The sequence below is a fragment of the Taudactylus pleione genome, unplaced genomic scaffold, assembly GCF_031769625.1.
Source record: "Taudactylus pleione unplaced genomic scaffold, aTauple2 ptg000512l, whole genome shotgun sequence".
NCBI classification, from domain to species: Eukaryota; Metazoa; Chordata; class Amphibia; order Anura; family Myobatrachidae; genus Taudactylus; species Taudactylus pleione.
Window position 1 is genome coordinate 1746549 of NW_028284914.1, and position 27727 is coordinate 1774275.

At 49.4% G+C, this 27727-nt stretch overlaps 1 protein-coding gene across 2 annotated transcripts in view; it reads right to left on the reverse strand.

The window, feature by feature from the left end:
• Positions 1 to 27727, reverse strand: part of ALDH1L1 (aldehyde dehydrogenase 1 family member L1) — an 84835-nt gene that overhangs the window by 12008 nt on the left and 45100 nt on the right. For both annotated transcript variants that reach the window (XM_088450225.1, XM_088450224.1), the window contains exons 5-17: positions 22232 to 22333; positions 20785 to 20874; positions 17126 to 17263; positions 16052 to 16177; positions 7986 to 8077; positions 6957 to 7101; positions 5748 to 5867; positions 5445 to 5572; positions 4071 to 4221; positions 3862 to 3932; positions 3202 to 3307; positions 1240 to 1327; positions 772 to 865 (exon numbers count right to left, since the gene is read on the reverse strand). In XM_088450225.1, coding sequence (XP_088306351.1) covers positions 772 to 865; positions 1240 to 1327; positions 3202 to 3307; positions 3862 to 3932; positions 4071 to 4221; positions 5445 to 5572; positions 5748 to 5867; positions 6957 to 7101; positions 7986 to 8077; positions 16052 to 16177; positions 17126 to 17263; positions 20785 to 20874; positions 22232 to 22333 — 1451 coding nt within the window. The remainder of the gene's footprint in view (positions 1 to 771; positions 866 to 1239; positions 1328 to 3201; positions 3308 to 3861; positions 3933 to 4070; positions 4222 to 5444; positions 5573 to 5747; positions 5868 to 6956; positions 7102 to 7985; positions 8078 to 16051; positions 16178 to 17125; positions 17264 to 20784; positions 20875 to 22231; positions 22334 to 27727) is intronic.

The following is a 27727-nucleotide window of genomic DNA, read 5'->3' on the forward strand; positions in this document are numbered from 1 at the left end:
CACGCCAAGTAATTTGACTATTTATAACCACACTGCCCAGACTGCGCTCAGTGTCGGAGGACACAACAGCCAATTAACCCGAACAAAATCCAGTTGCCCTTTAAAACCAGCACTTTGGGGTCTCTGATCTGTCTGGTTGTCTGATCTGTACAATTTGGTGCTTTACATGGCTGGGAAATTGGACACACAAGTGGCTGTTTGATAATCAAATTCCTCAGGAAGTAGTTGTATAGTTCAGTCATGTAATAAAATAAATACAAATATATGCCCAAAACAGGAATAAATATCAGCTAAGGGCGATGTGTACGTGGCATTAGCCAGATGATTGAAGAGATGTTCAACAAATAAAATATTTTAATGTTAAACCCTTCGCCCCCTGACTAGCCGATAGGCAAAGATACAGCATCCAAGACACCTATGGCTCAGTATCTACAACCTGGATCTAGGCTGGATCCTTGAGTGTCACCTAATGACAGTGGTCCTGGATATTGTTCCACTGCTGTTCTGCAAGTTGGGGCGATTGAGTCAGACATGAAATACTTTACTGTACATGGATATCTTCTTTTTATAGTTAGCCATTAAATATAAGGATTATTATACACTTCATTTGTTAGGGAGGCTTTAGAGGTCTGTCTGTAATATTGGGATATTTCTAGTGACATGATTGGGATGTTGGTGGCTGTAGTGAGTCAGAATACTGAGTGAGCAGGGACTTTGCACCTAAAGGCTAATGCTGTTATTCTAGGCTGTGTCTCTAGCTACGCGTTTCACCTTTTCATGATATGCTTTCCTATGGGGGTGGAGCCTGTGAATCCGATTTTCCTGACATCCGGGTGGTCAGAAAGCCGTTGTCCGATGAGCGATCCTTATTGGAGAAACAGGGTTTGGTCAGTTAAACACTGTACTGAAATATTACTTATCTGCAGTATAAACCATATATGGAATACATTGTCCTCATACAGTACATTCTCCTCCACTGAAATGTAAATAATCTTATGCCCCAAAACAAAGTCTCAGTTTTGTAAGTGTAAATTGTACCCTGTATTGTCCCTGGAGCCTAACCTGCACCCCAGCAAATACAGGTCACCTGTGATATGACCTGATGGAGGCCTAAAGACTGATACTGCTGAACTACTAAACCACCCCCAGCTTCTCTACAGAGTGTATTGTAGCTATATATAATTCATTCCCTCTACTCCCTGCGACAGACGTGTCCCAGCTCCCGTGTCACTGACGTACCGGCTCCCGGCAGGATGTTGACCACTCCTTTCGGAATTCCTGCTTTCACTGTTAATTCTGCAAACTTCAGGGCTGTTAATGGGGTCACCTGCAAGGAATAAATAAAACGAACAATTAATTTGATTTAGGTGATGAATAAAAAAATGTCCAGGTTATAACCATCTTATAAATTACAGGTTCATGTCGTATCTAAACCAACTGCTCTATCTGATTGCTCATATCACATATTAGGTTCCTGCAGTGGTACTAATCGAGATTTGTTAGGAAGCAGTGCGCCCCTACATCTCCTCACTGTGCATACATGGTGGCCACCAGGACCCAGGGTCTGCAGGGAGGTTCATCCTCCAACCTGAGGTGCTCCTACACATGTGACTGCAGCCACCTTAGTACTGTGTAGACTGACATGGTGGGAGATAGAAGTCTCCTGCTTAGTGAGAGACCCCAGAATAAACCTGCATAAAGCTGTTCCATCCTGCACTACTACCCATTTGCATCGTACACTCACCAGCTGGTGAGCTGTGTAGGACTCCACTCTGCTCAAGCTTCACTCCATACCAAGTGTGCATGTAACAGTGAGTACGGCTGTACCTGTTATCTATCAATAAACCAACATGACTGGTTAAATAACTGGGCTGTTCACAGTTTGAGTCATCCGCTGGTGTGTGCCCACATAACTCTGCAATACCGGCACCTGCACACACCTCATTTCCAACAAGATTTAGCTACAGAGTGTAAGCTTGCATACAGGGTCTTCTTAACGCTTAGTCGGCCTGTTGCTATGTAAAGCTGCTGCCATATATCAAATTAATTAACTCAAATGTTATGCTAGTCAAGGTGACCAGTGATGTGAATACAGGTACAGGACGCAATGAACCTACAGACCTCGCCTGTCTATAAAATGGCATGCCTTCTCTTGCAGAAATTCCCATTAACTTTTTATACTGATATTAAGGATACTATGAATTTATCCTCTGACCCAGAGATCTGCACAACTCTGCAGTCTTCTATCTACTAAATGACAAATGGACACCAGTCAGACTTAAGAATGAGAAACTGATGCATTACGACCATTTACTTCCTGGACATACATGGTTGGGAATGGGACTGAAATACTGACTGAGTGGTGCCTAACCCTAAAACTCCCAGGGAGGCGAACCCTAAATCCCCCCCAGGGGTGCCTAAACCTAACCCCCCCTTCCCGCACCCTAAACCTAACCCTCCCAGTGGGGTGCCTGGCCCTAACGAACCCCCTAGTGGCGCCTAACCCTAATCCCCCTTCCCCTAACCCAGCCCTAACCTTCCACAGGGGGTGCCTGACCCAAAGTCCCCCCCAGGGGGTCCCTAATCCTAACCCCCCCCCATTCCCGGGCTAAGTAGTATACTTATCCGGCTCTTGGATCGGGATGGCGGGGTTCGGGCTTCGGCATCGGGATTAAGATAGGCGTTGGTATTTCTACGCCTATCTAAGTCTCGTCCCGGGCATGTATAATCAGGATTTAGACCGGCAGCATCGCGTCTGCCGGTCTTTTAACTACATCCCCGTGGTTGCTGGGGAGCTCTCTGCAGGTTTTTTTTTTTTTTGGTATAAAACAAATTTAATTTGTGCCTTTAACCCCTCCCAGGAATTTCCAAAATGATCAATTCTGTCTTGACAGGGTGCAGATGAGCAGAATTTTGGCCATTCCACACTGTATATGTAAATTCGTTTTTGGCAGAATTTGTAGCCTATAACTAGAGCTGGTTAAACGACGTTGTATTTATTTTTTAATTCCGAGCGGAACAAAAATGATCCAAGGAATTCTGTGCAGTGAAATGCGCTAGTTGCAGAGCATAAATGATACAGGGAATTATGTGCGGTGAAACGCGCTAGTGCAGAGCATAAATGATACAGGGAATTATGTGCGGTGAAACGCGCTAGTGCAGAGCATTGGGTTATTTGTGTCCAGGTGCCGTAGGTCTCACCTGAGCTGGTTTCAGCACCACCGTGTTACCTGCAGCAAGACAGGCTGCTGCTTTCCACGCCAGCATCATTAGTGGGTAGTTCCACGGTATGACAATTCCACAGACCCTGCCAAAAACATGTTAGTCCAGAGGCAATTAAACCGGTATACTTTGATGGGGCAAAAGTCATAAAATTATGAGCGATAGATGTTTACGTAGCACAGACAGAGGTTTCATATGAGCACAATGGATACCCAACGCGTTTGGCTAAATACATCTTAAGGGCTGTACACACTGGACGATAAAAGTGAACAATAACGTTCACCGATATATCGTTCGTATCGTCCAGTGTGTATACCCTGAACGATCGACGATGCGCACTTCGGCGGGTCGTTAACGATATCCTCAGTCAGCTGTACATGCAGCCAAAACAGGGGATATAATTAACAATGCCATGCTGCCGAATGCACTATGGCCCCGCTCCCATTCCCCCCGCCATAGTTCGTCGTGGCCGACATCGGCAAGTGTGTATACACGATGGCGGCACTCCCCGCCGGGCTCGCCAATGCCGAAATCAGCTCATACACACATTGCCTAGTGTGTATGAGCTATTAAAGGACAATCTAGCATCTTGTCTGGAACAATTTTTCTAGCTACAAAGTATCACAGTATTGCGCTCACCCAATTGGTTCTTTCTTGGTGAAGGTTAAATTACGATTTGGACGGGCTTGGTTAATCGGGATGGTGGAGCCCTGTAAGACATAGATTCTCTTAGTACATGCTTAGGAAAAAAATATTTTTATTCGGCAGGATAGAAACATTCTTTAAAAAGGAGTTATCCACATTGATTTAACGTTATTACTTTGACCATGTTCTCCTGCAACTTTTACCTGGATTTTATCGCACCATCCGGCAAAGTATCGGAACGTTTGGATGGACATCCCTACGTGGGTCTTCAAAGCCAATGTGTACACAGCCCCAGAGTCTATGGACTCAATGGTGGCCAACTCCTCCTGGTGCTCATCCATGAGGTCGGCCAGCCTAGGGCGATAAAAACAGATCATATATACTGTATTAGAGGAAGTCGGCGCCGATTCCAATATTTGTTTGAATTCATTTTTGCTCAAAAGGAACCTTTCACCCCCCCCCCCAAAAAAAAAACGTTTTAAATAAAAGATGATATGGAGAAATCCATGCAAGCCACCTCCAATCTGCATATCCACAGCCAGCATCAGCCGTACATGTCCCCTTTATGTGGTGACCGCACCGACAAACTAAACAGCGCTGCCCCAATTACTAGTAGGAAAGATGGACTATCTCATATGAGAATCGGTATGTAATGCCGCCGGATCTATTCCCGGCGGACCAAATACCGACGTCCGAAGCACAAACAGTGAAGATCCTGACTAGGGCTGGTAAGTACCCTAGCCCTCCCCTCTCCCCCCCTAACCCTAACCCTCCCTAGGTGGTGCCTAACCCTAACCTCATTGGGGGGTGCCTAACCCTAACCACCCCCCAGTGGTGCTAACCCCAACCCCCCCATTCCCGCACTGTAAACCTAACCCTCCCGGGGGGGGGGTGCCTAAGCCTGACCTCTCCCCAGTGGTACCTAACCCCCCCTTCCCCTAGCCTCACCCTCCCCGTGGGTGCCTAAACCTAACTCTTCTCCCCCCCGCGGCTAACATCTAGAAAGCCTCGGCTTACCTTTGTTCAGGATGCCGGGCATCAGGATTTTGGCGTGGGGCTAAAGATAGGCATCAGGATTTAGACGCCTATCTTCTTTAGTCCCTGGTCGAACTTCCAGGATCGGGATTCCGACGGCCGGCATTCCGGGCGGCGGTATGTTAACCGCATCCCTCAGGAGGAATGTGAGGTGCGGCATAGGATGTACCCTGTCCTAGATCCCTGCCCGCAGAGAGGCAGCTCCTATTAGTCTCCTCACAGTTGTACCTTCTTAGGCTATAAATCTGCCTCTCCGTGATGTCCGTTTATCCCTTTAGGATGTTCATAGTGTCACACATGGCAGGTTTTCTTGTTGACTGCTAGTCTGTTCCTCCTGCCGCTACTCAATGACTGTGTAGACCAGCGATCTCCTGCGTGGGATTCCCTCCCACCCCTGGCCCTCACAAATGAGCCACCAGCACGGCTTAGCTTCTAATGCCCAACACAGTGCTCCAAAGGACACGACAGGAATATAAAGCCAGGAGGGAGTGACACATCCGGCTAGTAAGTACCATGAGAACCACATGTCACACCGATCTCACCTGTACAGCAAATGGCCCCGATCCCTTGGGTTCATCCTGCCCCACTCCCCATTTTCAAATGCCTCCTTAGCTGCAGCCACGGCTTTGTCTATATCAGACACCTGGGCCAGAGACACTTTGCAGATAGCCTAAGAGAAGAGAATATATATTATAAATACAGCAATCGATCAACTCTGATTACTTTCGGTCTGGGGTAGGTGTTACAGAGAGGGTACTGTGCGGATTTCCAAAGGGTAGGGTCATAAAGTGACAGGATTCTAAAGGAATCAACCCCAGATTCTTCTACCACAAATTGGCACTTACACTTCCATCCGTGGGATTAATAGTGTCGTAGGTTTTCCCACCCTCAGCGTCTACGAATTGTCCATTAATGAAAAGCTGATGAGGCATCTTGATGGTCATGTTATTCGTGTTGGTCTCCACCTAGAATAGCGGCACATATTATTGCAGAAATAGAACCTATTCCCTTTACATATGGTTACAGCACCCCCCAGTGGAGGGGTGAAGCAGGACACTTTGTTATATAAAGTTCCACAGACGAGCATCAGGCGCCTGCATGCAGGGGAGGCAGCCATATTGTGTGCTGGGACAATATTCCTGAGGCTGCAGCCTATTAACTCTAAAGCAACCAATGTGTCCTGAACATTGTTCATAAAATATCTCAGATATCCATTCCTGTAATATGTGCAGTAAATTAAAGACAAGATTCTACATCCAAAGCCTTAATGTAGGAAAATATGCATTATTTCATTAGCTAAAACTCGAACTGTTTTAGGACAATTAGGGCATTATAAGCACTAAATATTTTAAAGTTTTGAAATAAGATTTAAATAGTTTAATTAGTTAATTATATGGGGGCTTCAATAGTTTTTTTTTTATTTTTATTTAGGGCCAGCTGAGACCATTAACTAGTGACATTTCTTCCCATTTTCTAGCCTGGGGAGATATTTACCTAGACCAACCCCAGAACACCTCAACCTGGGATCTGAAAGAATGAATTGCAGGATGAAACGTAGCCTGACCCCCTATCACCTATGCTTCCTCCTACAAGAAGTTATTAGAGAGCGGTGATTGATAGTGTGAGAGGCACCAAGGAAGGTAGAAGCATCTTATAACCTCCTCTAATGAAGCTGCCAGTAACGGCTCACATTATGCAGTGACTGGAGGAGGCAGAGCAGGCGATTGGCATCACATTATGCAGTGACTGCAGGAGGAAGAGCAGGCGATTAGCGTCACATTATGCTTCCTCTAGCACAGGATTCAGGAGTACAATGACTGGCATAGGGAGAGATGGAGCAGGCTGCGGGCCAAGATGGAGGTGTCTCTGCTTTCTTAGCAGTACCTTGCTGTACTGGTAGAATGGTCATAGACTCACCCACTGCCGCTGGTGTCTTACTAGCACTAACTGGAAATCTCCCAGAGCAAAGAATTCAGAAACCTCAAACATTTAAAAAAATATATATATATACTGCTTATCTTTCATGATGGCAAAAGGTAGGTGAGGTGTCTCACATAGTCTATGACCATTTCCTCCTCTCCTTCCCCTCTCAGCCGCCTCACGAGCATCTGAATGAATTCCTCAAACGTGGTGGCCATGTAGACATCTTCATTCTGCAGTTGGAGCCCATTACACTTCAGCTTCACTTCTTCCACCAGCCTGGAGGTAAGAGAACACTGCATCAGTATGTACCACACGCTCTGATATACATACGCCTTGGTGTGCGATATTTGTACGTTTCATTATTCCTCTAACCATTCTTGTCTACAATAGTTATGTTTAAATGTTGTTTTGGCTACAGGTTATTCCAGCCCCCCCCCCCCCCCATATACTAACCTGCATATCCAAGAGTTACCAGTTGTGAAGAGCGGATACGATAGGTTCTCTGACCTTACATGATAGAAACGTTCAAATATATAAAGGGTTTTAACAAGGTAAAGGAAGGAGACATTCTTCAAAGAAAGAGAAGTATTAGAACAAGAGGACATGTTCTGAGACTGGAGGGTGGTAGGTTCAGGGGAAATTTGAGGAAAAATTACATCACAGAAAGGGTGCTGGACAAGTGGAATAACCTCCCATCAGGGGTGGTAGAGGCTAAGACAGTAGAGCAATTTAAACATGCATGGGATAGACATAAGGATATCCTTCAGAAGAAGTAAGGATCAATAAGGGTTGAGGTAACAATATGTTTAAAAATGGGGCAGACTAGATGGGCAAAGTGGTTCTTATCTGCCGTCAAATTCTATGTTTCTATGTTACAGAAATGAGCCTATAATGAACTGTATAGGAGAGTGTGGGGAGATGGAGAGGGAGGGGCTCAGCGTCATGCTCCAGGACTCAGTAACCTGCAGCTCACGTTACTGGGACCTTCCTGCCAATGCAACAGTATAGGGGCTCCATGCGGCTGCAGGTGGGGGGGTTATGACCTACAGTACCAATCCTTCTAACACCCCAGCAAATAGCACATATTGATCTACAAGCACAGAGAATATCCATTGCTTGCTAGTGAAGTGTTTCTCAGCGATAGGAATCCCTGAACTAACCTCACTACATCCATAGACGCCGCTCCAGCCTTGAAGAAATCAGTGGAGTCTTCAATCGCAGAGACGTTGGTCAGTATCCGTTTCCATGCAGCCTGTGAGACAAACACGTCTTAGTATGAATGTGGGTGCGGTGCCTTTGCTTAGGGGACAGACGGAACATCCCTTGGGACTCTGGCTAACGTAGTGTTGTTATAGCTAGAGATGAGCAGTTCGGGTTTTGAGAAAACCAAAAACATCCACGTTTTGAGAAAACCAAAAACACCCGAACTTAAGGCTCATACACACTAGACCAGTGGTTCTCATACTCGGTCCTCAGGACCCCACACAGTTCACATTTTGCAGGTCACCCAGCAGGTGCACAGGTGTAATCATTACTCAATGACACATTTTAAAAGGTCCACAGGTGGAGCTAAAAATTTCACTTGATTCAGTGTGGAGACATGGAAAAACAAGAGATATGGTAAGAACTTACCTTTGTTATCTCTGTTTCTACGAAGTCCATAGGGTCCACAGGGTGACCTTGGGGATATAGCTGGATCCTGGATCCTCGGGCACCACGGAGTTAAAGCTTTTAGCTGCTCCCAGGATGCACTTGGGTCCAACCTCCCCTATACCCCGCCCCCGAGCCACAGGCACCTCAGTTGGTAAGCAGCCCAGGCCGGAGGAGGAGACGAAACAGAGAGAAGGAAGACTGGAACACACAAGAACCATACTCACAGAAATGGGAGACGGAAAACCGGTGACCAGTCACAGAGCCCATATGAAGCCAGGTGCGTCAGGGCGGGTGCCCTGTGGACCCTATGGACTTCGTAGAAACAGAGATAACAAAGGTAAGTTCTTACCATATCTCTTGTTTTCTACTTCAGGGTCCATAGGGGTCCACAGGGTGACCTTGGGGATGTCCCAAAGCAGTCCAACTAAGGGCGGGGACGCTCCTGTGCTGATAGGAGAACCCGGCGCCCAAAGGATGCATCCTGAGAGGCAAAGGTGTCAAACGCATAGAACCTCAAAAAGGTCTGAATGGAAGACCAGGTGGCCGCCTTACAGAGCTGAACAGCAGAGGCGCCACGGCTAGCAGCCCAAGAAGGGCCCACGGACCGAGTGGAATGAGCCTTAACAGAGGCTGGAACAGGTAAACCCTCCTGCATATAAGCCTCAATAATAACAGAACGAAGCCAACGGGCTAGAGTCTGTTTGTTGGCAGGCCAACCCCTCTTGTGAAAACCAAAGAGGATAAACAAAGAATCCGACTTCCTCACAGAACTAGTCCGGTCCACATAAACCTGGAGTGCCCGGACAACGTCTAAGGAAGTCTCCCCAGCCGAAATATCAGGTGACTGAAAGGCTGGTACAACAATTTCCTGATTAATGTGGAACCTGGAAACCACCTTAGGCAGGAAATCAGGACGAGTGCGAAGCACCGCTCTGTCCTGATGAAAAATCAGAAAAGGGGGACGACAAGAAAGCGCCCCCAAATCTGAAACCCTCCTGGCAGAAGCAATTGCCAAGACGAAAACAGTTTTAAAAGTTAGCCACTTGAGCTCCACTGACTCCAAGGGCTCAAAAGGAGGACCCTGTAAGGCCCTAAGAACCACCGCCAAATCCCACGGGGCCACAGGTGGCACAAAGGGAGGCTGGATTCTCAAAACACCCTGGAAAAAGGTGTGTACGTCCGGCATAGCAGCGATCCTGCGCTGGAACCACACCGACAGACCAGACACGTGTACCTTCAGTGAAGAAAGACGTAATCCTAAGTCCAAACCGGACTGAAGGAAAGCCAGAATACGCGAAACTCGGAACACCTGGGAATCATAGTTTCTGGCCTCGCACCACTGAAAGTAAGTGTGCCACACTCTGTGATAGATCCTCGCGGAAGCAGGCTTGCGCGCCCTCAGCATGGTGGTAATAACGGAGCTAGAAAAGCCCCGAGACCTCAGGACGGCTGTCTCAAGAGCCACGGCGTCAAAGATAGTCGACCCAGATCCGGGTGAAGACAGGGCCCCTGAGACAACAGGTCCCGCCGTTGAGGTAGGAGGTACGGAGCGTCGATGGACAGGCTCCGCAGATCGGAGTACCACGGCCTTCTGGGCCACGCTGGGGCCACCAGGATCAGTGTGCCTCCGTCCTGTTTGAACTTGCGCAGGACCCGAGGCAGCAGAGATATCGGAGGGAACAAGTAAGCCAGTTGAAACAGCCATTTCACCGACAGCGCGTCTATCAGACTTGCGCCTGCGTCCCTTGTCCTTGACCCGTACACAGGCAGCTTGTGATTGTAACGGGACACCATCAGGTCCAGTTCTGGCAGCCCCCACTTGTCCACGAGTAGTTGGAATACCTCTGGATGAAGCGACCATTCCCCGGGATGCACATCGTAACGGCTGAGGAAGTCTGCCTCCCAATTGAGGACTCCTGGGATGAAAACTGCCGAGAGAGCTGGAAGATAGCGCTCCGCCCAAGCCAGGACGCGGGACACCTCCGACATCGCAGCTCGACTGCGAGTCCCTCCCTGGTGATTGATGTACGCCACCGTGGTGGCGTTGTCTGACTGCACCTGAACGGCCCTTCTGTGAAGAGCGGTGCCGGACGACTGCAGGGCTCTGTATACTGCCCACAGTTCCAGGATGTTGATGGGAAGAATCGCTTCCTCCGCCGACCAACGACCCTGAAGTGACAAGGAGCCTGTCACCGCCCCCCAACCCCGGAGACTGGCATCTGTCGTGAGCAGAACCCATTCCGGGATCCAAAAGGGGCGCCCCTCCAGGAGATGCGCTGTCTGCAGCCACCGAGGACAACACCAGCATCTGAGAGCGGATCCTGTGTGGCAATCCGTTCCATTCTGAAAGAATCAGCCCCTGCAGGGGCCTGGAATGGAACTGGGCAAACTCCACCATGTCGAATGCCGACACCATGGACCCCAAAACTCTCATCGCTGAGTGCACTGACACTCTGCCACTGCTCAGACAACTGTGAATCCGCAGCTGTAAGGAGGAGACCTTCTCTGGAGTCAGAAAAATCCGTTGCTGACGAGAGTCCAGCAGGGCCCCCAAATGAACCATCCGTTGTGATGGGATGAGGGAGGATTTCTTCCAGTTGATCAACCAGCCGTGCGCCTGTAGACAAGCGACCGTCAGGTGGAGATGCTGGATCAGTACCTCCGGGGAGCTTGCCAGCAAGAGGAGGTCGTCTAGATACGGTAGCAACCGTATCCCCTGGCTCCGAAGGTGAGCCGCCATGACCGCCATCACCTTGGTAAATACCCTTGGTGCCGTGGAGAGACCAAAGGGTAGAGCCCTGAATTGGTAGTGGTTGTGGAGAATAGCAAACCGCAGAAAACGTTGGTGCGATGTTGCTATAGGCACATGGAGGTAGGCGTCCTGGATATCCAGGGAGACCATAAAATCCCCCGGTTCCATCGCCAGTATGATGGAACGCAAAGTTTCCATCCTGAATTTGGGAACCCTGAGAAACCTGTTCAGGGACTTCAAATTGAGGATGGGGCGATGAGAGCCATTGGGTTTCTGCACCAGAAACAGCGTAGAGTAATACCCCATCCCACGTTGAGACTGTGGTACGGGTATAATGACCCCCGCCGTCAGCAAGGCCTCTATGGCTTCCTGAACCTGCAAGGCCTTGGTTTTGTCCTGAGAAGGACTTGTGCAAAAAAACTGGCAAGGCGGCCTGTGCCGAAAAGACAGGGCGTACCCCTGGGAGACCACTTCTCGCACCCAGGCATCCGTGGTGGTATTGTGCCAGCACTGGGCGAATTGAAGAAGTCGGCCTCCCACTCTGGGGTCCCCCAGAGGGAGGCCCGTCCCATCACGCAGAAGGCTTATCTTCTGGCTTGGAAGAAGGGCGCCTAGCACTCCAGGCTTGCTTCTTTGGCTTTGAGGCGGTCTTGGGTGCGGACTGCCTCGGGAAGGACTGACCCTTTGCCTTGCCCTGAACCCGAAAGGAACGAAACGCCGAGCTCCGGACCTTAGCAGGTGTAGTAGCTGAAGGGAGGAAGGCTGACCTGGATTTTGCCAGGGTATCTACTATTTTGTCCAGGTCCGGACCAAATAGTAATTCCCCATTAAAAGGTAAGGCCTCCAAGCCTTTCTTTGAATCCGCGTCTGCTCTCCAAGACCGCAACCACAAGGATCTACGAGCAGACACTGCTGCCGCCGAAACCCTAGAGGTCAACAGGCTAGCATCCAAAGATGCTTCTCCAATGTAGGAGGCGGCATCTCTCATCTGTCCTAACAACGCCCTCTGGACATCCGGAGATTCATCCGTAAACGTGTCCTCCAAGGCGTTGGCCCACCCCTCAATGGCCTTGGCCACCCAGGAGATGGCCATGGACGGCCGGGCTACAGCCCCTGAGAGAGAATAAATAGACTTTAGACAAGTCTCCACCTTCCTGTCCGTAGGATCCTTCAGCGAGGATATAGACGGCAATGGCAAAGTAGCACTCCTGATGAGGCGTGTTACATGGGAATCGACTGCAGGCGGAGTTTCCCATTTCTTACAATGCGCTTCCGGGAATGGATAATTGGACGCCAAGCGTTTCTGTGGCAGGAAACGCTTACTGGGCGTCTGCCAGGCCACCGCCATGTGATCAGTCAACTGATCAGACAAGGGGAACGCTGTAGAAGTAACCTTAGCCTTTTTAAAACTAGGATACCTTGACTTGGGAGCGGGTGCCTCATCCTCAATCTGAAGAATAGCCCGCACCGCCTTAACCAGAGCCCGCACATTGATGGAAGACTTAGTGTCTACCTCCTGGACTGAGGCATCTGAGGCTGAGTCATCCTGTACCTCACCATCATCCGAGAACCCCTCAGAATCCGAAAGATGCGCAGCCTGTGCCATGACTGAGCGTTTAGACGCCCTGGAGGGCACGTCACTGCGCAACATCGACTGAAAAGCCGAAGATGCTGCCGCCAAATCTTGGACAGTGTGGGAAAGCGCATCCACCCAGGGTGGAGGAGCTGTCACAGGAGCCTGAAACGGCACCACAGCCGGCTGTGCCACAGGGGTGGACTGAATATACATTGGCAACCCCGCATAGGGACCAACAGGCTGAGACCCCGGGGGAGTCTGCAATAATTGTGGGACACCCGGGGAATGGGGGATGGCAGGCTGGGGCAACGCCCTAGTAGGGGCGGCAGTCGGGACCGACAGACGGTCCGCGATGGACACCAGCACCTGGGAAAACATCGCCCATGGTGGCTCCTGCGAAATGGGAGGTTTAGACGTACCAGGGACCGCCTGGCACCGTCCGCACAGGCCGTCCTGTGACAAATCCTCCCTATCCACTCCTGCAGAACAGCGCCTGCAGGAGAACAATACCGGAGCCCCGGAGTGCTCAATCTCCTCCTCAGACATGACTTAGGAAGAAAACGTGCGCACTCACCAGTGTGCTGAACAACAGCCCACAATATGGCACCGTGTAGCACACAACTGTATGTGACGGAGCTCACAAATACGTGATCTATATAGGTGAGGTCAGTAGAAACACCCTTCCCCCACACACCTGTAGGGCTTGTAGGAGAAGGAAAGGGATAGGTACAGACTGACAGTAAGTAGAAAAAAGACACAGACAGGCAGCACTAGCAAAAGTCACATACCATGCAGGAAGATATACTCACTGCACCTTTCCACTACAATCAACCTCCCAGATTCAGTGTCTGGGAGGGCTATAGCGCTGTGTACACTGTCCTTCTGCAGGGGAGAGGTACACAGGGGGACCGGTCCGCGTGCTCCCTGAGAGTATCCACGCTGCCACAGAGAAAATGGCCGCTGGAGACCTCAGAGGAGGAGTGGCCGAGTAGCTGCAGCTCAGCGACGCCAGACTACGGGCTGAAAGGCGCGCTGAGCTGAGGGGAGGAGCCGCTGACAGGGAAGGCTTCCTCCCCTGGCTAGCATATTAACCCCCGGGTTGCCGGCATCCCGCTTGCCGCGATATTAACCCTGGTGGTCTAGTGGTCTGGCGGGGTATGCCTCCGCTGGAGGGGGGGCCCGCCGCCACCGCTAGCGCCCCCGGTCTGTCCCCTAGACCGGGGGCATGGGACTGCATTTAAAAGGAACCCGCGCACCTTCGCTAATCAGCGGTACGCGGCTTACCTGATCTCCCCGGCGTCTTCCGGCAGCAGTCCCGGGGGAAACCAGAGTCCGGCTAGTACAGACTCTGGCTTCCCCCGCCGCGATCCCCAGTTCAGTGCTGGCGTCGCGGCGCCAGCAGGGAGAAGGAGCGGCAGCGTGGGCGTCTGTACAGACAGCCCAGCGCTGCTGCTCTAGAGAACAAAACTAGTGTAAAAATAAATTTAACCTAGTTAAATAAAAAGCTTTAGGGGGCTGCTCCTGCAGCCCCCCCCGCAGGGTGACCCGACTCCGGCCGGGCACCATCTAAAACTGAGGTGCCTGTGGCTCGGGGGCGGGGTATAGGGGAGGTTGGACCCAAGTGCATCCTGGGAGCAGCTAAAAGCTTTAACTCCGTGGTGCCCGAGGATCCAGGATCCAGCTATATCCCCAAGGTCACCCTGTGGACCCCTATGGACCCTGAAGTAGAAACATGCACTGTTTGGGGTCCTGAGGACCGAGTTTGAGAACCTGTGCACTAGACGATGTGTGCATGAGCTGACCTTGTCATCGGCGTGGGGGCCAGCTTTGCATGCACACTTGTCGATGCTGGTAACGACGTACAACCGGCAGGGGGGAGCGGGGCCATCCTGCATTCAGATTGAGCTGCATGTACAGCCGACTGGGGATATCGTTAATGACTCAGGGGAGCGAGCATCGTTCATCATTTAGCGCATACACACTAGACGATATGAACAATATCGTTATCATTCATATCATTCAATTTTATCGTCTAGTGCACAGGTTCTCAAACTCGGTCCTCAGGACCCCAAACAGTGCATGTTTTCCAGGTCTCCTCACAGAATCAGTGAAATAATTAGCTCCACCTGTAGATCTTTTAAAATGTGTCAGTGAGTAATGAATACACCTGTGCTCCTGCTGGGTGACCTGGAAAACGTGACCTGTGTGGGGTCCTGAGGACCGAGTTTGAGAACCACTGGTCTAGTGTGTAACCCGCATTAGGGTTTCCAAGTAGAACCAAGTCCTGGCTCGTGCCGTCTCGCAATTCGCAACTCCGATTTTAAATACCAGATCTCGCGTGCTATGGATAGCATTTTAGTCCCTCCATCGTCATTTCAGATGCTATAAGGTGGTTAAAATTGACTGGAAATGATTGGTATTCATGTTAATAATACTATAGGAACCAAAACAGGTCCAAGTAACGTGATTTTAGCTGTTTTTTATCAATTTGTAAAGAAATCCAAAACAAAATCTGAATCCGAAGTAAAACACTTAAGGATGGTTTTGGCGAAACAAAAACATGGGGCACTGCGCACATCTCTAGTTATAACACCTGGAGAGGTGAGCATTGTCCAATCTTGTTGTTGAGACAATGGGGGATATTTATGAAACGCAAAATATGACTACCCACAATTCTTCATGTGCACAACTGCGCCCATGTGTCCGCACAGCGAGTTACAATGAGCGCCTTATTTGCATGGTTTTTAGAAACAAATAATGAACGTGAGGGGACAGCAAAGAGTGTTTATTACTTTTGTGTTTTAAGGTTTTCATCACATAGGTGGCAGTGCGCCTACAATATCCTGGTCGCGCAGACCTTTACTTGTCCTTGCGGTGCTAGGTAATGGTTATATAACCAGGGATGACAGATCTATCGGTACTAGGGAACACGACACGGTGTGTGGAGAGTGGCCGCGCCACATAGTGAATACAGGGGCTCACTTTACATGCTGCGCTGAAGGAGGTGGTTACGCTGACTTGGGGGCATGGCTGTGCCCCCTCACCAGTCTGCACCCACAGACAGGCTGGGTACTATATACCCGCTCTCGCCCCTTTTCATTGCTCCTGATCATACCCAACATGATACCTTTACCTTTAGAACTCAGGATTAAAACTGTCCATTTATTAAATCCCATTAGCAGCACTTCCATGACATGACGTACTATTATATTATATTATAGAGTACTGAACGCGCACTGGCGTACCCGGATTTCCGTGGCGATGGCCTGTTCCTCCTGTGAGAGCTGCAGGGCGGCGCTGTCAGAGGATTTGAAGTACTGTGAGGCTGGAATCATCTTCCCATCTTCATACTGAATATTCTTCACTGTACACTGCAATCACATGGGGATAAATATAAGTATAGTATGAAAATGTAGTAGTCACTAAATATAATTAGCTTTCCAGCAACACGTCTGTGATTCATGCTTAATTGCAACATTTCATTTTTTTTATTTTTTTTTAAAAGCACATTGGAGAGTATAGACACGTGGCGCCATGTTCCAGATATACGGAAGAATGGTGGAATGGGTATGGCACTGGTATGGCACTGGTATGGTACTGGGGGCCTGATTCAGACCCGGACGCTATTTGCGGACGCTCGTTCAGAAAAAGGGGCCGGATATTTAAATTGAGCGCTCGCTCTTTGCGGTCTGTGGACGCCTCTATGTCTGAGCGAGCGTCCGAAAGATGCGCTCGCTATTTTGTAAAGACACCCCTTTGCCGTTCGCATCATACGTCATCTCCGCTATTTATTAGATTAATCGAGTACATCAAAAGGCATCTGAACTGCTCGCAGTGCTTGTGGTAGGTTTTACTTCCCGCTATCACTGCGTCCAGTTCAGGCTAAAAGACAACCAAGTGACGTGGTCGATGATGCTGCTTTGTTAATTATGCACACCCATTAAACGCCCGTTTTGACCGTTTCGCACGCCTGCGTTCCGATCTCCACTCCCCATTTTCAAGCACCTTCCCCTGTTACCACCCACAAACGCCTCATTCTGTCACTCAAATTAGCAGCCCCTCGCTGTTTTACGACCGCACGATTTCCGACCACAATGACTGGTTGGCGCATGCGCATTACGACCCATACACATGCACAGTTGTGCGAACATCGCTCGGAGCGAACGAGCGGCCGCTTACGAGCGGCTCTGAATCAGGCACTGGGTGTACACAGAAATAAACCTGTCTATATAATGTATCTGATGTTTCCCGTGAAAGAAAATTGGACAGTACCTGGGCTGGGGCTACTGTTTGCTCCTCTACCCTCACAAACCACCTACCGTGTTTCCATCGTTCCCATAGAGTACAAGGCCATTCTTGGTCACCACAGCTGGTCTGGATGCCCCAGGGATCTCCAGAAGGTCACCATCGGGTTTTGGTTCATTACTAGTGAGCGTTGAACCAAAGAATGTCAGTTTCTGCATGAAAAGACATAAAGATTGTAAAGAATGAATTATATTCTAATGTATATTGGAGCGTTTGGCAAAAATATTTTGAATACGTCAACCTAAACCTAGGAGACAAAAGATTATGGATGAACGTGGTGTCTTTGAATATTAACTATAGATTCATGTGATTCAATTGTTTACTTGGGCTATTGGAGTAGTGTCCAAAATCTCTATCTCTAACTCTGTTGTAGTACTACTTGTGGCCAAGAGGTGGCATTACAGAGCCAAGTTAATCTTTAAAGGTCAATTTTTAGTAAGCTTTAGGACACGTTTAGGGGCAGAGGCGGTGTAAGTTCTCAGGGCCTGATTCAGAGCCGGACGTTCTGAATCAGGGCGTGTTTTTTTTATTTGCGAAGCGGCCTTTTGGACGCTCGCATAGCTGTGGGTTACCACCCACAGCTTATGCGAGCGTCCATGATGATGGTCGCGATGGTCAAGACCATCGCGGCCATCGGGTTTGCGACGAGACCCTTGCGGTAGGGTCTCGTCTGTCGCAAGCCCTGGAGTGATTTTGGCTCTATCAGAGCCAAAATCACTCCCACTGACATCACTAGTGATGTCAGTGGGGCCGGACCCAGACGGTAGGCGTTCCCATGGGAACGCCTCCGTCTGGGCAGCCATGCCCCCGGCACGCCCACCAAAGGGGGCGTGCTTACACTCACCATCGACAGCACGCCCCCTTTGGTGCGAGACCTATAACGACGGCTACCCCGTCGTTATTCGGGTCTCGCGCATGCGCACGACGGAGGCGCCTCCGTCATGGGCATGCGCATTTGGGCAACATCGACCCACTTGCGAGCGCTCAGCGCTCGCGAGCGGGTCTGAATCAGGTCCTCAGTCAGTTTGTATGGCGAAGCGGCCTTTTGGACGCTCGCATAGCTGTGGGTTACCACCCACAGCTTATGCGAGCGTCCATGATGATGGTCGCGATGGTCAAGACCATCGCGGCTATCGGGTTTGCGACGAGACCCTTGCGGTAGGGTCTCGTCTGTCGCAAGCCCTGGAGTGATTTTGGCTCTATCAGAGCCAAAATCACTCCCACTGACATCACTAGTGATGTCAGTGGGGCCGGACCCAGACGGTAGGCGTTCCCATGGGAACGCCTCCGTCTGGGCAGCCATGCCCCCGGCACGCCCACCAAAGGGGGCGTGCTTACACTCACCATCGACAGCACGCCCCCTTTGGTGCGAGACCTATAACGACGGCTACCCCGTCGTTATTCGGGTCTCGCGCATGCGCACGACGGAGGCGCCTCCGTCATGGGCATGCGCATTTGGGCAACATCAACCCACTTGCGAGCGCTCAGCGCTCGCGAGCGGGTCTGAATCAGGTCCTCAGTCAGTTTGTATGGCGGATCTTGCACATTTTGCTCTGAGCCTGCTCAGAAAGCACACGCACGCATTTTGCACATATCAAAACTTCCGATCAGAGAGGCGACTAGACCAGCAATTATGTGCATATAGGCCTGTTAGGAGACATACCTTTAAGCAAGGCAGATGCAAGAACACACTAACGACGATAATGTACACTAGGCATATATACTGCTGAGACGGAGGTGTTTGCATCTTGACATGTATACGGTCTGTAATTAAAGCACTTTTTTGGAGTAATTTATGCAAATGTTGCCATCTCCGCACTAACCTCTCTATTGTCAGTTATATGTGTTCTCTTTCATGCCATTTACGTATTTCTTTCTTAGTACAGTGTAGAAAATCACAATAAGGGGTCTATTTACTAAACAGTGTTAGGAGACAGAGTGAAAAGTGATAAGGTACCAGCCAATCAGCTCCCAACTGTCACGTCACAGGCTGTGTTTTAAAAATGACAGTTGATTTTCACTCATTCTCCTAACACAGCTTAGTAAATAGACCCCTAAAAGTAAAACAGACTACCCCTTTTACACTGCAGCTATAACCTGGGTTATTGCAGGATTAACCCTGGTTGCTGCTAGGTGTGAAAGGAGACAGGGTTGGATTCCCTGGTCGAGTGACCCGGCAATCCTGCTCCGGTAGATTGCAGGGTTTAACGCGGGAACGACCCGTGCAACCCTGCTGTGTAAACAGATAATCCGGGTTGTCCGACCCGGGTCCTGTTTACAGCAGAAACAAGGTTTCTCTGATGTCATGTGCGGTGTGAATGGCGCTGACTCGGGAATAGCCCGGGTCGGTGCCGCAGTGGGAATGGGGTCTGTCTCAGGTCTCACCCGGATTGGAACCATGTTCCAAATACTGGCTCAGACTTGGGACATTAGTGTAAATGGGACATTACAGAGAGGGTCCCCTTTAGAATGTAAGCTCTCGCGAGCAGGACCCTCTTCCCTCATGTGCTTCTCCTTACACTTTCTTCTACTCCCCATAAGGGCACCTAACATGTGACCGCTAACTCCCGGCTGCTTATTGTGAGTGTTTTAATCACTATTGCAGCAATGTATATACCGTGTCCTTGTCCTGCACTGTAATGTACTGTAAATTCATTGTTTCTTGTTAACTTATTAGTTTATGTACTGTGTAAGGCGCTGCGGAACACTTGTGGCGCCATATAAATAAAGGATAATAATAATGGTCGCCTGCAATGGAAACGCTGTGTGCAGCATTGCACAGCTTGTGTTTATAATATCATGCAGGAAGCAAATGCTGGCTATTTCTATATTATCTGTTTAATGCAGATATCATAATGTATCACACACAGATTATGTGATAGAGATGTGTCCTCATACACTGGGCGTCTTTACGCCATACGGCACGAGGCAACTGGAACGCTGAAAGAGAAGTAGAGCACCCTATTTTGTCTTTACATTTTGCCTCTTTGCTGCGTCGCAGATGCAGTAAAATGCCGCTCACAGTGCACCAGAGACGCTGGGCTGAGACTTTAACTGCGCAGGAGTTAGTGTTACACACGTACAATGTTGCACATGGAGCACAATGAAACTCGGAGTGAGGAAAAGCCGCGGCTGCTCGCATCGGAGCGCTTCTTACACAGATTCAGGCTCCCTCGCACGCAGATGTACAAATGACGCACACCTCAGTGGTCAGTGGGGGTGATTCAGCAAGGCTGGAATTACCATCAACGGTCGATGGTCGCTATGGTAGACGGCGCTGGGTCACCAGCCAGCTGAGTAAGCCACTCCCGGAAAATGGTCCGGACACGACCCCGTTTCCGGTAAACGCGGCTGACCTCGCCCCCGCACCGCCCCTTAAATGCCTCTGCCTGTCAACCAAGCAGAGGCATAGAAGGGGCTGCGTGCACACTCGCAGAATGGGTCCTGCGCACGTGCAGATTCCCGATAATCGTGAATATGCAATCAGCAGTGCAGAATCAGCCCCATTGTATCCTAGCAATGCAGTTCTGTCGCTCCCTGTTGTTTTATTTATGCGATGAAGATGCAACGATAGGCACAACCGAGTCAATAGTACAGAAAAACTCCTGACCCGTAACATGACAAGGTGCATGCACTAGTTACTGGTTACATCTGGACGGAGCTGAGCACTCACTGTTCCGTTGACCTCTGTCCAGGCTCCTGGCACCTTATCGTTCCCTCTTACAAAGTTATGGATTTCTTCTGCGGACTGGTCCCAATTGATCTGCAGATTCAAAATAACCAAAGAGAAAAAACTTCAGAGCAATTTTAATAGTAAGAATCGGAAGTAACAGGAAGGTCAATAAAAAGAAACATTATGAAGAAAACAACTGAAGTTTTCTATCATTTTTATGAGGAGTAAAACAAGAGCGCAGGAAGAAATGTGAAAATTGCTAGTACTGGGAAATTGGGGGTTAAAGAAAGACATAATAATATGAATGAAGTATACAGCATTTCATACTCATTTAAAAATGTATATGCAGCGTTGAGGACCAGCAGGAAAACAGCTGAAGCAATAATTGTTTAAGCCGCATACACACTAGACGATGTGTATGCGACGACATCGTCGAGGCGGGCACGGCGGGGGTGCTGACATCAACTAACGACAAATGATGGCGTGGTAGGGGGGGGGCTGCGGGGCCATTCGGCAACATGGCATCGCTAACGATATCCCCAGATTGAGCTGCATGTACAGCCGACTGGGAATATAGTTAACGACCTGCAGGAGCACGCATCATTGGTCGTTCAGAGCATGCACACTGGACGATATGAACGATGTCGTTATTGTTCATATCATTCAGTTTTATCGTCTAGTGCAGGGATGGGGAATCTCAGGTCCGGGGGGCCGTATAAGACTCCCGGAATCATTTGGTCTGGCCCTCTGAGCTTTTTTCTGCTGTCCTCATCTGGATAGCAGGGTGCCTAGAATAACACCCTGCAGCCACAATCTATTCAGCAGTGCCACCTGGAGTGTCCTTAGGAGGCTTCAGACGGTCACATCTCTGCCCTTGCAGCTCCCAGAGCATCCTCAGGATGCTCCGGGCATTGCTGTAATCACCGACGATTGTGGCCCGCCCCTGTGTGACATCACACGGAGGGGGTGTGGCCTGCACCAGGCACGTGAATAATGTTATATATATCAAAATGGCCCTCGGCAGAAAAATGGTTCCCCACCGCTGGTCTAGTGTGTATGCCCCATTAGAAGACTATTTTGTTTCATTTACACCTCTCACGTAAGCAATTATATCATATAGCATATATATGATGAAAAGCTGCTCGGATATTATGCAAAGTATTTTTCTTCCCAACATGAAAATGCTGTGAAATATTATACAGCTTTTTTTTCCTGCTGAGTGAAAACAGCTCATGTGACACCAGCCTAAGGGGTAAAAATCATTATTATATATATATATATAATTTTTTTACCGGCAGTATACACAATTTACAGTTGCATTAATAATTACATTTTCTCCATGACAGTTGTATGCTGAATATATGCTTCTCTAATGAGAGGCAGGTGATTGGGTGAGGTCCAGAAAAGATAATGATGTCTAATATTGTAGGGTAACCCACAGACTCACCTTTGCAATCTCTTTCTTCTGTATTGGGTCATAAGTGGCGCCCTCTGTTGGCTGAGTGATCCTTGGGGCTGTGCCTTGTGCAATGAGTCTCACGGCTTCCACCTAGAAGAGAAAACATTATTATAATAACCCCATCGCCTCTGTGTCCCCCGGTTGTGCTCAGTATGAAAGTACGGCGGCTCTATGTGGTCCTCGGCTCACGTTCTGTCTATAGATTATAGCTGTGGAGTCTGACCATACTGTGGCGGGCTGCTGGTAGTATCTGGAATGTTACCAATGAGAGGATTTTTTGGGCCCCATAAAAACATTTTATACGGCCCAGTGTGAAAAATTCACATATAAACATGGGGCTTTGACTAGCAGAGGGGACCCTCCCGGGGATGACACCCGGTGTGGGGAGCCCAAAAAGGGGCATGGCCTCTGGGCAGGGCGTGGTCTCACAACTAGGAGGCGTGGCCTCGTGGACCGAACTCCCGTTTTAGTCACTCTGGTTGTCTCGGAGGTGCGGACTGCCCCCGGGTACCAGTCTGTGTGCAGTGCTGGCCCGGCTCCCTCACTCCCTCACGTAATGCTACAGTGCAGCACCCGGCTCCTGTCACTGAGGAGGAGTCAGAACTTTGGTGTCACCCCTCGGCGGGTGACACCCGGGTGTGGCCCGCACCCCCCACTGTTTCCAGTCCATGTCTGACACCCTGCGTATCAATCGCAACCGCGCCGGCGTGCGTACACTCTGTGCAACACATGGTTCTTACAAGTTTTAGGGATTTTCGACGATGCACAGTAGCACAAAATTGTCTCATTCTGAGACAGCATAGGCTTACTCAGAGGTTCCATGTGCGACCGATGTGTGGCCGATGTTTCCGCTTTTGTACATAAGCGGCAGAGGCAAGGCGCCGGAGGTGGGCGTCTCAGCGGACAAGACGGTCGGCTGAGCCATTAGCATATTCTTGCAGACCCGCTGCGTACAGGATCGCAGCAGCTGAATCAGAGCCTAAGAGGTCTAGTTACTAAGCAGTGTTAGGAGACAGAGTGAAAAGTGATAAGGTGCCAGCCAATCAGCTCCCAACTGTCATTTTTCAAACAGCCTGTGAGATGACAGTTGGGAGCTGATTGGCTGGCACCTTATCACAGTCTTATCACTTTTCATTTCTAACACTGCTTAGTAAATAGACCCCTTAGTCACCAGATATAGGTGGCAGGTACCTGGCTTATATATAGCACCCCAATAAGATCACCCTCAGCACCCCTCCTCCATGATCCCTTTACACAATCAGAGCATAGAGAGTGCCAGCTCCAAAGGTTATGTAAGAATAACAGTGTCACCTACACAGTTCCTAATCCTATTCATGTGACCGTGAACTGACTCAAATTCAATATTGAGCCATGTCATGAATGAGCCAAACTTAATATGTACTTAACCTACAAATAAAAGTGGATTTTCAGCTTCTGAGTCTCTTTTTGTTACGCAGATTGTCGAGGATGTTTAACAGATCAAACTGATTTATGTTCAAGATCTTCGGCCATGCGGCAGCATAAAGCACTTTGGGGGAATATTCTATAAAGTGCTGGATTCAAAAAAAAAAGGGACAGAAAATGCCCCCCGTGGCCGCCTGCTTCCCCCAATGAAATGGGCAAGTCTGGGCAGCTTAAATGAGGCGATTGGTGCTGAATCGTGTCATTGTGGCCCCGCCCCCTGCGTTACAATGCCATAATTGTGGCCACATCACTACAGTATTAGCATAAGGGAAGGGTTTCAGACGCTTTCAGCCAATCAGAAGCGGAATCCGATTATGATAATCATCAGTTTGCATTTTGCACCAGGTGTCCAGCACCCGCAAAAGGTCCCCCTTCAAACAGGCGCATATGCGTCTTGTGGTCACCATGGGCCATATTGTATGTGTATACGCGGATGTGCTTATATTCCCCATCCAAACCCTACTGTGCAAGTGGTGTCACAACCCTGGCTAGTTTTTCGCCTTTGCCTTGAGACTTAGGACCTCATTCAGAGTCGGTTGCGAGCGCCGATGCGCTCGTAACCGACTCGATGGTTTGGCCTGTGCACGCGCAGCGGCCGCACTGCGTGTGCGCAAGCCCCGGAGCGACAGAGAAACTCTGTCACTTCGGAGCTCGTTACCAAAGGGGCGGCTGTCGATGTTGATCAATTCACTGTGTGTGCAATTCACCTGGAAGATCTGCTCTAAATCATACTGGCTGTAACACTTCTGTGATTGCATTTGGACTGAGCTCCTTTCCACATTGATTATTCACCTGGGCTCTCCTCTGCTTGTGAACACTGCTAGGCTTGATTGGTATTGCAGGTGTAGTTCTGACTCTCAGTGCTGCAGATATGTTTGCCCTTCACTACTCTGAATGCTACTGCCAGACCACCTGACCGTATCCACCAATTCCTGCTAGACCCAGAGTATAAAGATCCACCGCTGATAGCACTCAGTGCCTGAACATCTCGTTACTTCCCGTGGTGTATAGCAGTAACGTCACAAGCGGGGTGCAGGGGGTGCAGGCCGAACCCGGGTGTCACCCGCCGAGGGGTGACACCAAGATGTAGACTCCCCCTCTGGTGACAGGAGCCGGGTGCTGCACTGTAGAATTACGTGCAGCACTCGGCTCCTGTCACAGTGAGGGAGCCAGCACTACAAGCACACTGGTCCCCAGGGGCAGCCCGCACCTCCTGGACCACCCGAAGATACTAAAACCGGGGTTCGGGTGCGTGGCCCCGCCCCCACATGCGAGGCCATGCCCACTTGTCCCGAGGTCCCGCCCCCTTTCTCCGGCGTGCGCTGCTGCGCCGCGCTCATTCTTATCCACCCGCACCAGGTGCAACTAAAGGCAAGGATGCCACTGGTGTATAGTTTGTGCTACTTCTGAGTACAAGGGTACCCCAGGCTCTTGCTCCTGCTGGTTCCTAGACCAGGTCATTCAGAAATCCTGCTAACTGCAATACCTGGTATATCCAGAAATCCTGCTTACAGCAATACCTGGTATATTCAGAAATCCTGCTTACAGCAATACCTGGTATATCCAGAAATCCTGCTAACAGCAATACCTGGCATATCCAGAGGTCCTGCTGCAGCATGACCTGTGTTCCTGAGTTCCTAGTGTGAAACCTTTGCTTCTAAGTTACACATTCATTCCACGCTACTCCAGTACGGAGTCAGTTCCAAGTTACAAGTTCATTCCAAATCCTTCAAGTTCAAACCTCGTTACTCCTGTCCGGAGATCCAGTACCAGTTCACTTAAGTTTCAAGTCTACAGTTTCTTTTCCAGGTTCAGCGATTATTGGAAGACTCTTTCCTTCAGTCTATTCAGCTAATCTTCCAGTCCGGTTCCTCCAAGTCACTTACTGATATCCTGTCCAGTTCAGCAAGTCTTCCTGCCGGTCCCGGTCCAGTTCCTCCAAGGCTTCTACTGGTTCCACTCCAACGTTACAAGTTTCCTGTTCCTGTCATTTATCACCAAAGGCAGTTCTCACTGCTATACAATTCCTTTACAAATAGAGCTATTTACCTCAACCATGGTTCCAATCAAGCCGGTCTCCGCTGAATCCACTTCAACACCTGAGTCAGGTAATTCTCAGACTCCAACCATGACAAGTGGCCATAAGCGCAAAATGTGTCTCATTTGGAATGGGTAATGTGCCCCGTGTCTTGTATCATACGTTATGTATGTTTTATCCCCCCACAATACAGTGCTGCAGGGCCATGCTGCCACTTTATACATAATAGAATAATGCAATGTTGGGTAAAATCCATTTCTCTGAACTGTCTCATTCAATAGAGTACAATGTGTTAAGTATCGTGGACTCCGTGTATAGGACACCTGATCCTGAGTCAGGTCTCTCCCCCACGCTGCGTGTTCCCGCCTCTGAGCTGCACGCTATCCCTCAATCAGCTCAGCTTCCAGCTCAGCTTTCAGTTTGTGGTCAGCACTGCAGGGCCAACTTCTGGCAGATGGGATAGCAAAATGGAAATGGGAGCATCTGGTGGCAGCTGGCAGTACTGCACTCAGCAGTGACACTGACAGCAGCTCTCTATTCTGAGCTCGGCTGGCTCAGAGCCGTCCTCTGGGGGGGGGGGTTCCTGGGTACTCAGAAACCCCCCCATACATGCACTAATGTAGAGCATATTCTAAGGTCATTATTAAGTGATTCAGCTCATTGGCTTATGATTCTATCATTAACATAACCTTATTTTAATAACACACAGTTAAAAAACTACATTGATTTTGTTGAAACATTCACTCATTAAAGAAAAATTAGCTACAGGGCCCCTCTGGAGTTAGGGGCCCTGAAGCTTAATCTTCAATAGTTTCACAGCAGATCCGCTTCTGATTCTGACCAAAGGCATCCTGCCCGTCGGGATCTCGTACCTAACCCATTTCTACTAGGGCTGCCATGAGATATACATAAACAGAGAGCGGATCGGTTTTGTCTCGGAACCCCCTCCCCCCCAAGGCAAAACGTCACGGCACAGATGTCCGTGAAAGAAAACGGGTTGCCTTGTTCTGAAATCTGAACTTTGTGGGAAGATCTGAGCCAAACCGATCATCTCTATACTTATGGGGCATGGTTTGCCAAGCCCAATCCTGTGGCTCCATCCCAGTGGTAGGCACGGGCCCGTGTGATTAGTACCCCCAATCCCTCTTCTCTCTGTACCCCTGAGTACCCACGTGACCTGCAGTAGCTATAAAATCCTCCCCATCTTGCATTTCATGTCCCAACCAAATAAGGTGAAACTTTTCCAATTTCAGGGACTCATGCCCCCGCCCTGTTTATCATGGGTGCATCAGGAGCCAGAATTATGCAGTGGAGTAGTGGATCAGTGGAGAAGTTGCCCGTAGCAACCAATCAGCTTTTACCTTTTATTTTATAGAATGTACTTAATACATGCTATCTCAAAGCTGATTGGTTGCTATGGGCAACTTGTATAACGTCTGATTGTTCATTGAACACTCTCAAAGCAATTACCGCTCCACAATACCAGAGACCGTTGCCCAACACGAGGTGGTGTGGATAGCTCTAGACCAATCAGACGCCTGGATTTATTGATTTCTCTGCCTGCTCTCCTAAACATAATTAGGTCATAAACATCATGCTATGTGCAAGGATATATTTACAGCAGTAATAAAGGGATCATAAATACAGGGCACCATTCACCCACTTATCTCGAGCGTTACTCAGCAATATATCAGCTTGATGACGTCAGAAACAAGTGGGAATATTTTCATTAGGTTGTTTGCTGAAAGCACGAGATGAATGGCGTAGTTCAGTAACAAATGTCTAGGGTTCCGTACTGGTGTATGCTTGTTACTCCTAGGCAGGGCTGTAGCTAGGGTGGTACGGCCGGTGCGGTCGCACAGAGCGCAGCTGCTCTGGGGGCGGAACCGGACTCATCGGCAATATCTATTTGCTTGACGCCCGCTAGTATGTTTTTCTAGCGGAGTGCCCGCCGCCCGGTGGCTCAACTTTCTCACTGCAGA